The following is a 13,390-nucleotide window of genomic DNA, read 5'->3' on the forward strand; positions in this document are numbered from 1 at the left end:
CTGTTTGTCCAACATATCCGTGACATGCATAATTTTGTATGCCTTGGTCATGTCGAAAGACCCCAAATGTCACCCCCTTTCCTTACAGAGGAGCTGTGCCACCCCCAATCAGCTTCGTTGGCACCTCTGAATCTTTTCCAGCTCCACCAGCTCCTTTTTGAGGTGTGGCCACAGCGGATGCAGCTGCACCCTTGGTACCTATCAGGGCATTATGTGGTTGGCATCTCTAATTTCCATATTGTTTCTTGTTATCCCTAAGATACTGTTGGCCTTTTTTATGGTGGATGCAGACTCTGTTGACCCCCTTCGTGGAACACTCATGCTGCCACGCATAGATAGATAGATAGATAGATAGATAGATAGATAGATAGATAGATAGATAGATAGATAGACCGACCTTTATTGCCATTTTTTACTGTGGGCACAATGGCACATTAAATGAAATTTAGTTGCTTGCTCTCAAAGTGTACACATATATAACACACATTTAAACTACTATATACAACATATGTATAGACCTACACCCTTATGTATAAGTAACACTGTCCATCTTGAATACATAACACGTATTCAACATGTATGAAGGAAGACCTTGTGCTGGCGAGAGAAAATGCTGTTGGTGCGATACTGGGCAAATGTAATTTAGTTTTAATCCTATTTATTTACATGCTTTTTAGATGTGCTATATTTTTATGACCTTTTTATATCTATGTTATTTGCTGAATATTGAAGGTTATATATATCTACAGTTTGAAAGTGTTTCTGACACGAATAAAGAACTGTTCCTGAGATCTCTTTCCCGATCAGCTCAGATCCTGTTAACTAGCAGTTTGGATCACATTGAATGACCTCTGTCATTTTGAACCTCTGCCATTTATCTAAACGTTAAAACATCTTCAGCCCGCTCACCAACTAACTTTGTGGCCTAGCCCAGCTGGGCACCGCTGGTCCTCACCCCGAGGAGCGTCCAAGCCGAAGACCTTCTCAGCCCCGTGTCTGGCCGACCTGGTTCCCCTGGAGCAGCTGGATCTCTCCCCTCCCTGTGGATGGACGCTCAGGGCGCCCAGGCCAAGCTTTCCCGTGGCTGGACAGCTGCTGGGAGGGCTTCCGGCTGGGTTCACAAGGCAGTCCAAGAGCAGCATTGGCAGAGGGAGAGCGAGAAGCAGGGTAAAGAAGCCAGAAGTGCAGAGAGCAGCGCCAGTTTGGTTGTCAGTCTCTTGGCTCCCCACACGTCCCTTGTGCTCCCCTTGCCTATTAGCCCCCTCCCCAGTCAGTTTTAGCACTCGCGTCCAGGCCAGATCAACGCTGATGTGACAGCAAGGCCATGCAGCACAGCGGAACATTCATGGTGGCCTCAGGATTTGTCCCTGTCCGTCCCTGAGCCTTGCTGCAGTCCGCTCAGGCCAGGACCCCGCCAGCCTTTCCTTCCCAAGTCTGTGGCGCTCTGTTCCGCCTAGTTTGGAGGCAATTCCTCTGCCAGGCCTGGATTCTGCTGCAGAATCAGAAGGGAGGGGGGACCCTCTCCACCCGCACACATTCCTCGCTGGAGAACCCCCAGAGGCACTGCTGCTGGAGGGAGTGAAGCCGGAAGATGAGGACCGGCTGATTGGGGAGCCCAGTTCCCAGCTCTAGCCGCCTTTGGCCAGCATGTTGCATTTCTATCTATCCCTTCTCCAAGCGTGTTTCTCTAGCCACCTTTTTTGTATTTACAACAACACTCCGATGCGAAGGATAGTGGTTCCACCCAGGAACCAGGGGCATCAATTGGGGGGTGGGGCACTTAGTCCACCCCCAGTACTCCAATTGCTACTGCACCACACTAGGTGTTCAAACATTGCCACATAGTTTGAGATATGCTTTTCAGAGGAAGAATGCAATGAAACCGTTATAGAAAAGGAGAAATCAACCTCATGTGCCGGCCTCCAACAGAGGCGAGTCTGGAAGAGAAGCCAGGGCTGAAACTGCCCCCAGACCTCCCTCCAAGCCCACCAGGCAAAAGGCCCCTCCTGCAAGGGGGGAGAGCACCCTGCCCTCCTGCTCTCTCGGTAATTCGGTCCATCTGTGCTGCAAGGAGATTTTCCACGAAAAAGGGAGGGAGGGAGGCTGCAGCGGATGCAAAAGGACACTGTCTGGATGGCCTGAAGCCTCCATGCAAAGAGGGGGAACCAGGAGCAGAATTGAAACGACCTCTCTGCTTGGGCAGCTCAGCCTCACCCACATTTGGGGCTCTCCCGAGAGAGAAATCCCTTGGGGAGCGCGTTGGGTGGCAGGGGGGAAAGGGCTGCCCCTGATGGAGCCCAAAGGGGGGGCAGCGATTTGGGCTTCCTTCCTCCACCTCGGATGAGCCGTCATCACCGTAACTTCAGATCGATTGCAGCCGGAAGGTGTTTCACCTTTCTTTTAAGAGACGGCTTTTAATTTAAATTTGACCACCATGAGTCCTTGTGTTCACATTTCTGCAGTTGATCAGTGGCTAGAAAAGACGGAAGAAATTCATTCTCTTTGGGTTTTCATGTAAACTTTAGCTTCCAATCCTTAAAGCTAAGATAAAAGAAATTTGCCTTTTGTAGTATTCATACCTCCCACATTTTGCATGCTTTTCTTAGAAAATCACCGTATTTGGAGGAAAGTAAACAAAAGGCCACTTCAAACTTTGTGCTGGTTTGCAGAAGTGAGGTGGGACAAACTTAAGTCAGTGAGAAATGAATAAAATTCAGCCTGACTGATGGTAACCTTGCAAAAGTCTTGCAGTTGGTTGAAATGATGAAGCCTGAGCCGGGTGGGCTGATCAGAGGGATGTGAAGAGGCGGCCTCTGCAAATGCTGAGCCTTCTAGGAAAGAGACAACATTCCCCCCAGAGGTCATGGAAGGAAAACATGGAATTATCAATATTTCGCTTGAAAATACGCCTCCTGCAACGAGGCTATTCAGATCTGATTTCTTTGGTGCCAAAACAGAATATAGAAATGCTGGAAAAGATGCAGACAAGGGCCGGAGAGGGAGGGAGAGTCAAGATGGCTGGTGGAATCAAGCCCATAAGATGAACTGAAGGCCTCTCGGTTCAAAGAGTTGAAGATTAAACCAATTTATGGAAGACTTTCCACTCTTGGTGACGCCATTTCCCCTGAGGGAGGAAGAGACAATTATGGCTGCTCTTCGGGGTGGGGGGGGAGAACCAAGCATTTGTGCTTTTCCTCTGTTGGAGAAGCTCCACTTGTTGTGTCCCTGAGAACATACTGTGTTTCCCCGAAAATAAAACCTGGTCTTATTTATTTATTTTTTGCCTCCAAAAGAGGCAATAGGTCTTACTTTCGGGGATTCTTCCCCCCCCCAAAAAAAAATCTGCCTCGCTTTGTGGTAGTGGTACCAACAGTCCCATCCAGGAGCCCCCATGGCTGCTGGTCCACTTCTGCGGCTGCTCATTGCAGGAGGCCACGTGGCCCACCGCGCTGGGCCGCCACCACGAGGCAAGGCAGCTGGGGAGGGGCTGGAGCTGCCCCAAGCACCCCATAGGCGCCCAAACACTTTTCACCCAGAGGGAGATTGGAACTTTCGTCTGCTTGTGAATGGGGCAGTTAGGAACCGATTCAGATGGTCTCCAAGCGCCCCATAGGTGCCCAAACACTTTTCGCCCGGACAGAGAAATGACAGAGGCTGGAAGCTTCGTCTGCTTGCAGATGAGGCGGTTGGAAATGGAGCAAATCCCTTAGTTTCCAACCGCCCCCCCAATTGCAAGCAGACTAAGGTTCCAGTTTTCCTCTGGGCGAAAAGTGCGCATTGCGTCTGGATCACCTGCCTCCCCCCCGCCTCTGCGCTGGACTTAGCTGTGCTGCTCCAAGGGCCGGCGGGCTGCTGCTACTGCCGGACACCGTGGTCAGCCACTCACTCGCCTCCACTTGTGCTGGCCATGCCCACCCACCCGGGCTTATTTTGGGGGTAGGGCTTGTATCAGGCTAGGGCTTATTTTCGGGGTGGGTCTAAGCAATGGCTGCTCCTCGTGAGAGCTTTTGCCAGGACCCTTGTGAAAGCCTGGATGGAGGGAGACTCAGCAGCCCCCCTTTCCAAGGGACGGGGCCTTGGGGAGCCTCCTCTGGCACTGGTGTCTCACCACCAGCAGCCTCTTCGCCCAGGATCTTTTACCCTCCCTGACCCAAAGAGTTGTAGTTGAAAAGCCTCTTCCAGAAATGTCAACTTTCTCCTACCAGGTTTTGGGTGTTGGAGGAGCCGTGGATTCCTTCAAAGGAGAAGGGGAGAGAGGAAGAGGACTGGACAAGGGGTCCATTCAGTCAGTGACTTCTTTACCACGTTTGTCAGCACAAAAGGACATTTATGTTCACTTTTAGACGTGCTGCGGTTCGTCCATATAGAATACTTCAGCCACATGTCCTGGGAGGCTTTGGAGCTGGTGCTGTGGCCTCTGGGTGGCCACTTCCGAGGGTTGCTTTTCCCTCTCCATATTAATTAAAGATGTATCCCTGCGCTTAGCGGGGAGACATTTACAGCCATTGCCAGGAAAAAATGACCCCAGCCAAGAAAGCAGCCTTCTCATCCAATTCCCAGGGGGCCAGAAGTGGTGGCTGCCTTGAGAGGCTCTTTGCCCTTCTGAGCGGACAGGCGCCTTCATTTCTTCCTCCTTCTCTGAATCTCCTTCCTCTTCATTTAGCGCTCTGGGACATAATCAGACCACGTCACTGTGAGTGCCGTAGCTTTCTCTGACCACAATTTTGTTGAACAGGACATAATAGAGTTTTTGCATTAACTGTAACTAATTTTCAAAAGGCATTTGTCAGGTAGCATAGTAAGGTTGAGGAGATGCTAATTCATTCTTTCTAACAGCGTTCCGTGCGTCTTTGGCATCCAGTCATGCCGGCCACATGACCACGGAGACGTCCTCGGACAAGCGCTGGCTCTTCAGCTTTGAAACAGAGATGAGCACCGGCCCCTAGAGTTGGAAACGACTAGCACGCACGTGCGGGGGAACCTTTACCTTTGCCTTTATATCCCATTTACCTCCTGAGCATTATTGACCTTTGATTTCTTCTAAATCTGAATTTTACAAGTTTTATGGTGCCAGCATAAAATGGGCAACTTAATGGGCAATGCAGCTAGATCTTTAGAAATCCATATGAAATCTAAACTAGTAATGGTGTTCAAAGCCCTACATGGCAGGGGGCCGGAGTACCTCAGGGAACACCTGCTGCCGGCATCAATCTCCCTGCGCCCTGTGCGTTCCCACAGAGAGGGTCTCCTCAGGGTGCCACCGATCAGAGAATGTCGATTGGTGGCCCCGAGGGGGAGATCCTTCTCTGTGGGCGCTCCGGAGCTGTGGAATCAGTTACCGGTAGAGCTCTGGATGGCGCCCGATCTTCGCTCCTTTCGTCGCGATCTCAAGACGTTTTTGTTTGTACAAGCCGGCCTAGCCTGATGGGGGATTGGTGGGGTTTTTTTTATTCTTGTATTCTTAATATTATCTTTGGGGTTTTATAATTGTAATATATCAATTGTTTTAAAATTGGGCAATTATTTAATTTCCTTTTAATATTTGTAACTTTGTATTTTATTCTTGCCCTGTGAACCGCCCTGAGTCCTCAGGGAGAAGGGCGGTATAGAAATATTATTAAATTAAATTAAATTAAATTAAATCAGTTAATTATCAGTTTTTAAAATTTTACGTCAACAAAATATTTTTCTTGCAGGTGAGACTATCATGTCTATCATAAACCCAACAGACTACTGACTTCCCTTTACTCAGCGTAAACTTTTGTAATCACAAATTATGATGACAGTTCAATCCACAAAGCTGAGGAGCAGCTCAGATGGCTTCGCTCCAGCTGACTGATCTCACTCTGCAGGTTGGTGCCTGATCTGTTCTTTCCATGGAGGAGGACCTTGACCTCTTAGTCTCTATGAAGCGAGTATGATGTCATTCTTGAGCAAGATAAAGATCCTGTTATCTGTTCCTAACGGGTTTGTTTGATATCTGTACAACCTAATATTTCAACCAGTCTCGGCTAAGATCTGCGCCAGTAGATCTCTGGTCCTTCTTCTGGTTATGATAGATCCCAGTTCCACCTAGATTCATACAAGGCCATTAAGACTCTGATAACATTAAAATAGTGGAGTTGCCTCAACAGAATTCAGTAGCTGTGATTTATTTTGAAAGCTTCTGCCCTGGTTGTCTGGAAGCTTCTGAGACGGGTGTTGATATAAGGGTGATTTCTTCAGTTATATGGCTGCCATGGCAGTTTCCCTCCGTGCTTTTTCACTTATTCCCTAAATCATGTTCAATTTCCAGGACATTGTCTTTGTCGGTATCTTGGATTAAGGATGCAAATAAACATCTGAAGGATACTTTATATTTCCCATCTGGCCTTAGTGTCTCTTCCTTGTGCTATTAAAAACCCTGAGGACACGAAAGGGGTCACAGCAGAGTACAAGGGGGCAGTCCACACGTTTTATACTTGAGCCAGAAACTCCGGTTGCTAATCTCATTTTGATAACTGGTCTGTTTATAACATAACGAGAAAACCAACTGGATGCCATTGGGTCTCAAGAATTAATTTAACTCAGTTCAACTGCTGCACAACTCCCATCAACTTTGGGTGGTTTACAAATGATTTAAAAGATTAAAAACAAGAGAATAAAAATCTACCCAAGGTCAAAGGTGGACTATTCCCTGGTTTGCATGGTGCCATTCCATTTTGGTAGGATTTAAGAACTTAGTTTTGACAACTATGCGATTAGGGGTTGGAAGTTATGTTCTGCTTCCTTGTGTCTTTTGATTCGGAGATTCCTAGAAAGTTTTCTCAGTGGGTAATTCTGAACTTTATCCCTGATTTTGATGAAGAAGAAAGTTGCTTTACTGATGCCCTAGGGCAGGGGTAGGCAACCTCGGCTCTTTTATGACTCATTGACTTCAACTGCCAGAATTCCTGAGCCAGCATGGGGGAACTATGGTCCCCTCATGACTCGTGGACTTCAACTCCCAGAATTCCTGTGCCAGCTCAGGAATTCTGGGAGTTGAAGTCCATGAGTCATAAAAGAGCCGAGGTTGCCTACCCCTGCCCTAGGGGGAAGATGAATGTGGCTAATATAAGTTTGACTTATATTCTTGAAGGTCTTTTTAGCTTTATTCTTTCATAATATTTCAAATAAATTTATAGCATGTACACTAACTTTATATGACAGGGCATCCCTCAAGATTTCCAATAGGTAAATTACTGTCACCTCTTGGGAAAAGTTTGTTTTCATTTATGATAACAGTGGTGAGACTCTATACGTACAAAATTGGAAGGATTTACCAATACTTACATGGGAAGAACGGCTGGCTAAACTGATGGAGATGGTGAAATTGGCAGCTTTGATTAGAGAAAAGATGTTGACCAATTTTATTTTTACTTGGAAAATTGAGACTTTTGGCACTGTGAGAAACTGAGAAATGACATTTTGATTTTGGGCTTTGATGATTAGATAGAAGTAAGATAGACTACAGTTAATTTTAGAGTAAGAATTGGATGTACAGTATTTTTTATTTATATCTGCACCAAAGAAAGTCAAAGCCCCCTTTTTTTCTTTTCTTTTCTTCACTTTTATCACACTTTTTGTCTGGTTCATTCTTTTCTACTTTCTTTTTTCTTCCTTATTTATTTTTATTCATGTTTTTGAAATTTAGTAAGTTCATGTTAAGAAAGCTTATGCCTTTTAATAGTCTTAGTCCTGATTTCCCCCCCACAGAGGAAGGGGGCTCCCCTCCCCAGAGACTGCATGGCTTGGCCAGTGAAGGAGGGGCGGTGAGCAGTTCAGAGCTGACACACCTAGAAACTCCCACTGGTCACAACCACAATAAACAGGCAAGCTGAACAGGAGGCCAGACTTGGCTCAAGGCTTGTGTCTGTGAGAGGCATCTGGGAGTCCTAAGTGGACAATCTCGGAAGTATGAGCCAGCCGGGGGCGGCAGCAGCCAAAAAGGCCAGCGCAGTCCTAGGCTGCTAGAATCAAGATCGTGTGACGTGTTGATGCCACTTTATAATACCTCGATAAGACCACACTTGGAATTCAGTTTTGGTTGCTACGATATAAAAAAGATGTTGAGACTCTGGAAAGAGTGCAGAGAAGAGCAACAAAGATGGTTCGGGGGCTAAAGAATAAAACATACGACAAACTATTGCAGGAATTTGATTCTGTCTAGGACTAGGAGTGACATGATAGCAATGTACCAATATTTGAGGGGCTGCCCCAGAGAAGAGGGGCTCAACCTATTCTCCAAAGCACCTGAAAGCCGAACAGGAAGCAATGGATGGAAACTTATCAAAGAGAACCAACTTAGAACTAAGGAGAAATGTCCTGACAGAACAATTAATCATGGAATGGCTTGTCTCCAGAAGTTGTGGGTGGAGGTTTTTAAAAAGAGATTGGACAACCATTTGTCTGAAATGGTAAAGGGGGCTGGACTGGAGAACTTCTGGGTTGATGTGTTTGATGATTCATCAGTAAGTTTTCTTGGTTGTCCACGGGAGTCTTCTCCAACAAAAGGTTTTGAACTTTTTGAACAATCCTATCCTATCCTGCTTCTTCAAAATCTAGTCTCCAGTAAAACCTTAGCAAATATTGGATAAGCACATTTGTTCCGGGATCAGTTTAAATAACTGTATAGTACTTAATACCAAAGATATATGTGTAAAATATTGGACCATAAAATTAACACCGATTATTTAACCTTAGGAAAGCTTACATTACAGATCATTACATTTCAGGTAGAAAATCTGCTTTTTAAAAAATTCTGTCACTCGTGCCTTTCACAACATTATTTATTGGTACGTTCAAGTCATTGCTGACTCTGGCAAATGCCTCTGCAGCTTCACAACATAAAACAGAATTTGGTTTATTTAAGAGAGGGCGTTTGGGCTGTCTCTTGCTACAGCTAGTCCTTGACTCACAACCACAACGGAGCCCAAAATTTGCTAAGTGAGACATTGATTGACTTTTGCCCCATTTTGCAACCTTTCTTGCTACAGTTGTTAAGTGAATCACCGCAGTTAGTAAGACAGTTGTTAGAGGAATGTAGCTTCCCTGTTGACTTTAAGGTCACAAAAGGGGACGGCGAGACCCTGGGTGGGCTGCAACCCTCACAAATGTGAGTCAAGAGTCTGAACCGTCGTAAGTGTGATGAGTAAGTCAATTTTTTCAGTGCTGTTGTAACTTGGAATGGTCACTAAATGAACTGTTGTAAGTCAAGGACTACCCGTATTAAACTGAAGCGTTTGTCTTGGGGCTCTTGACTTCAGCTGACAGAGCTTGGGAGAAATCGCTCAGAGCTCCTGTGCGGGTGAAGGAGGATTATGAAACTGACTTATTTATACAGACTTGGAGATGATGATCTCCTTTCCAATCAGGTGATTAAAGGTAAACACCTCCAAGTTCAGCTTGATTCCTGGTGACTTAATGGACACCCCACCCATTCTTCTGCTTGGCAGCCATAAAGGTGAGGTTCACCATTGGCTCCTCCCAAGAGGAGCCATTGCCCCGGATTTTTCTAGAGGTTTTCCGTCCTGGTACTAACTAGACTGGCCCTACTTAGCCTGAGCTCAGAGTTTCTACCAGGTAAAGTTAACCCAAGTTGCAGTTCTTTTAATCTGAACATTTGCTTCCTAACAAGAGAGAGAACTCCACTCACGCACTGGGCTTGGACAGAGATTAAAGGCAACTCTTCTAATTCTGGGGATGCAGTTCAGAGATTGGAAGACTAATTTGTTGGGTTTGGACCTGTCCTCCTGTGGCTAAAACCCACAAGATTCCCCATGTCAGCTGAGCTTGGTCATTAATAGTACAAATGCATCTTTTCTGCTTTAGGGTTAGGCTTCCCCAAATGGGATACTTCAAGGGTTCATGAACCTTTGGGGTGCGTGGGGTGAGTCAGCTTTTGAGCTTTTTCCCACAAAAGGACAAGAAAAATCACGTAGGAGCAATCTGATCAATATTCTGGGGAATTCTTTAATTTATAGGATAAATGTTTAGATCTTCTCTTCATAATTTTCAGATTGGTGTTATGTCCATAGTTTTTATATATGAAGAAAGAGCTCTTCCATTCTAAAGCTTTCCTCAAATAAGGTAGCAGTGAAAGACAATCGGCAGGCCAAAGGAGGCAACTTGTGTGAACAAGGGGACCCGGAAAAGCAGAAGAGAAATGTAAAAGGAGCATGTTGTTCTGTATAGGTGTGTAATTAAGCTTAGCGGTGTAGCTCAATGTCTTCAGCTGTTAGTCTCCTTGATTGACAGCACCCAAGAGCTGCGAGGGCCCTGGAGGCTCCCTGACAGATGGCTGCCCGCCTGAGTCTTCAACCCACCAGCTTCTGGGTCAGTCTCATCATCCAAACTGCTTTTACTCAATTGGTACATCGTGGAACTTAAACCCGTTTTGTGTCCTGGAATGAGAATGGGCAGGTCTTCAACTTTACCCCTGTGATGTTATTTCAGTTATGTGAAGAAGTTTCAGGTTTCCAACTCAATCTTCTCAAGGCTCAACATCCATCCAGACTGCTGGACTAGAAGACCCCCCAGGGTCCCTTCCAACCCTATTATTCTATGTTCTAACCTCCACCTTTCCCGCTGTTCAGGGGGTGGATTCTGGAGAAGGCGTTGGGAGAGTTCCTTGTGAATCTCTCTGTAGCTTTCAGTACCACCCACCACGATGTCCCGGGTGTTCAGGGTCCCAGTCTGAAAGGCTTGGGTGTTCCGCTTTCCCTCGGGTGAGTGGGCAGTTCCAGGTAGTAGTCAGGGTTCAGCTGTGGGGCCCTGGTTGTTCTAATATGGAATCCCTTAAATCCACACAAATTGCCCCAAGGGGTCACATGCTGGTTTGGACTGAGGCTTCATCACTGTCCTGATACCACTCACTTGGCTGCCTTTTCGTGTTGTGCTGGCAATGGCCCCTTCAGGACCACGTTCTCTGCCGGCAGTGATACCAGTCCTCATTGCTGCACGGTTAGACCGCTGCTCTGCCCTCCAGACGGGGCAGCCCCTGAGACATCACAGAAGCAGGGCTGCCGCTGCTTTGCACCCCAAGGTCATCCTTCGCTGGTCCTGCTGCAGCTTTGGGGTCCTTTCCAAAGTGATCGTGGCTATTAGCTATAAAAGCCCAGCCGGTCGAATGGGAAAGGGGTGCCCCCCCACTTTACCCGGCTATTCCTCCCCCAGTCTGGCTGTCCGACACGACGGCGGGCCTCAATCCTAGGAGGCTCTGCAACCGCCACGGCGATGGGGGATCTGGAGGATCCTCGCCAGGTTTCTCGCAGATCTTTCTATAAACGTGTCATCCCCTTCGCACAACTCTGCCTGCCCACGCCAGGCGCTGGCTCGGCAGGCGGCCCGTCCCCGGCTTCCCAGCTCCGTCTCCCCGCGCGCGCGCGTCCCCTCCACGAACCCAAGGCCGGGGCCGTGCGCGCCACGCGGCCCGCCCCCTGGCTGCGATTGGAGGGCCGGAGCGGAGGCGCCGCTCCCCGCTAGAATAAGCGAGGCGGGCTCCGGGCCTCGGTCCGGGCAGCCAATGGCCGGCCGGGGTCGGGCGCCCGTCCGCTCGGTCTACTTGTGGTTGTGCGCGCCCGCCCGCGCCGGGTTTCTGCGGGCGACGCCAAGCCCGGCCGCGCTGGGGACCCTCCCTGTGCGGGGCTGCGGGCGGCCCGGTGGGGGTCGCGCCGGCCCAGCGCCGGCAATCCGGGCCGGGAGCGGGCCGAGAGCAGCACCCGCCGGAAGACCGCTGCCCCGCGCCTCGCCTGGCGCGGGCGGCTGGCCAGACGCCCTCCGCGGCGCCCGGATGGCTCCGGCTCTCCGGCTTCCTTCCGCGCGGGACCCGCCGCCGGTCCCCCCCCCCGGAACCTCGTCCAGCCGATGGCGGAGGGCCAGGGTCCGGGAGCCCGGCGGCTTCCAGGCCGTTTCCCTCCCGCAGGAAGCCCCGTTCTGCGGCTGGCACCCGAGGCGTCGCCCCCCCAGCCCGCGGACGCGCCAGCCGGGGCGGGAAAGCCGGTCCTCTGGGCGCGCGGGGAGGGCCGCCGGAGCCCCCGCCCCGGGAACGGCCCCGCGCACCGCCCCGTCGCCGTGGCCGCTCGGCCGTCGGGCTCCCCCTCGGCGGGCCCCTCCGCCAGGCAGCTGCGGGCGTGGGGAGCGCGCGAGGCGGACGGGCGCGCGCCTCGCTCCTCGCTCGCCCCCGGGCCGCCAGCGGCGGGCGCGCGCGGGCACTGAGACAAGTCCCGTACTTGAGTTACATTGTTGGGCGACTTTTCCCAACTCCCTCCGCCGCGGCGTTGCGGCCCCTCCGCGGCCTGGCTGGGCTCCTCTCGGCTCCGCCTCGGGCGGCCTTTCCAGACGCGCCTTCGGGAAGGGGGAGCGAGGCGCCAGAGCCGCGGCGGCGGCGGCGGCAGGGGGGAGGAGAGCCGCGGCCCCCCCACCCGCCAGCGCGAGGCGGAGAGAGGCGGAAGGGCCCTTCCAGCCGGCCGCCCCGGGATCCGCCTCCCTGCGCCTCTGGCTCGGCGGGCTCCGCACCGGCCCCCCCGCCTGGCCTCGCCGCTTTCCCGCCGCGCCGCTGGGCATGAGTTAAGCCGCGGACATGGACACCAAACACTTCCTCCCGCTGGGTGAGTCGCTGCGGGTGCTTGCTCTCTCTCCAGGACGGGGGGGGGGGCTGGGACACGCTGGGGAGCGGCCGCCTCTTTTGCCCCGAGTCGGGCCGGGCGGCGGGAGCGGCCGCCTCTGCCGGTTGCGCGGCCCGGCGCGTCTCTCCGCGCGGCTGCGAGCTTCGGTCGGGCGCCAGGCCTCGCCGCCGGGCGGGCTCAGTCCAGTTGCCGGGAGCGGCGGCAAGGGGCGGAGGTCTGCGAGTCCCGGGCGCCCGGCAAGGCGAGACCGGGGCGAGAGGCCGAAGCGGCCCGCGACGGGGGGGAGCTGAAGCTTCCGGGACGCCCCGGCCCGAGGGGGCGACCCTGCTGCCCGGCCCGGCTGCTCTAGAGGCACCGCCGGGACCTTCGGAAGAGCCTCCCGGCCGCCCCTCGGCGCTCCCTCCCGCCGCCGCCGCCGCCGCATCAAACTTGCCGCGCTCCGGCCTCGCCTCCCCGCCCTGTTCCCGGGCCGGCCGCAGCTTTCCGCCTCGCGGAACCTCGCCGACCGAGCCGCTTTTCCCGAAGCCGTCCGCGGGCCGGCCTGTCCGTCCGGGGAGGCGTTGGGAGGGCCGCCGGGGGAGGGAGCGCCGCGCGGAGACTCGGGCGAGAAGGGGCCGCGCTCGGCAGCGACGCGGAGGGAGGCCACGGCCAGAGCTCGGCGGCGGGGCTGGCCTGCGCTGCGCTTTCCGCTTCGCCGCGAACTCTGCCTCCAAAGCCCGGGGCAGGAAGGCTGGAGCCTCGGAAGG

At 51.7% G+C, this 13,390-nt stretch overlaps 1 protein-coding gene across 3 annotated transcripts in view; it reads left to right on the forward strand.

The window, feature by feature from the left end:
• Positions 1 to 12,174: 12,174 nt before the first annotated feature.
• Positions 12,175 to 13,390, forward strand: part of RXRA (retinoid X receptor alpha) — a 134,540-nt gene continuing 133,324 nt past the window's right edge. Inside the window, exon 1 of one of the 3 annotated variants that reach the window (XM_083375256.1) lies at positions 12,175 to 12,626. In XM_083375256.1, the coding sequence (XP_083231382.1) occupies positions 12,599 to 12,626 (28 nt within the window). In that variant the 5' untranslated portion in view covers positions 12,175 to 12,598. The remainder of the gene's footprint in view (positions 12,627 to 13,390) is intronic. The other 2 variants (XM_083375254.1, XM_083375255.1) reach the window with 2 other exon arrangements.

The sequence above is a fragment of the Vipera ursinii genome (assembly GCF_947247035.1).
Source record: "Vipera ursinii genome assembly, chromosome: 16".
Taxonomy (NCBI): domain Eukaryota; kingdom Metazoa; phylum Chordata; class Lepidosauria; order Squamata; family Viperidae; genus Vipera; species Vipera ursinii.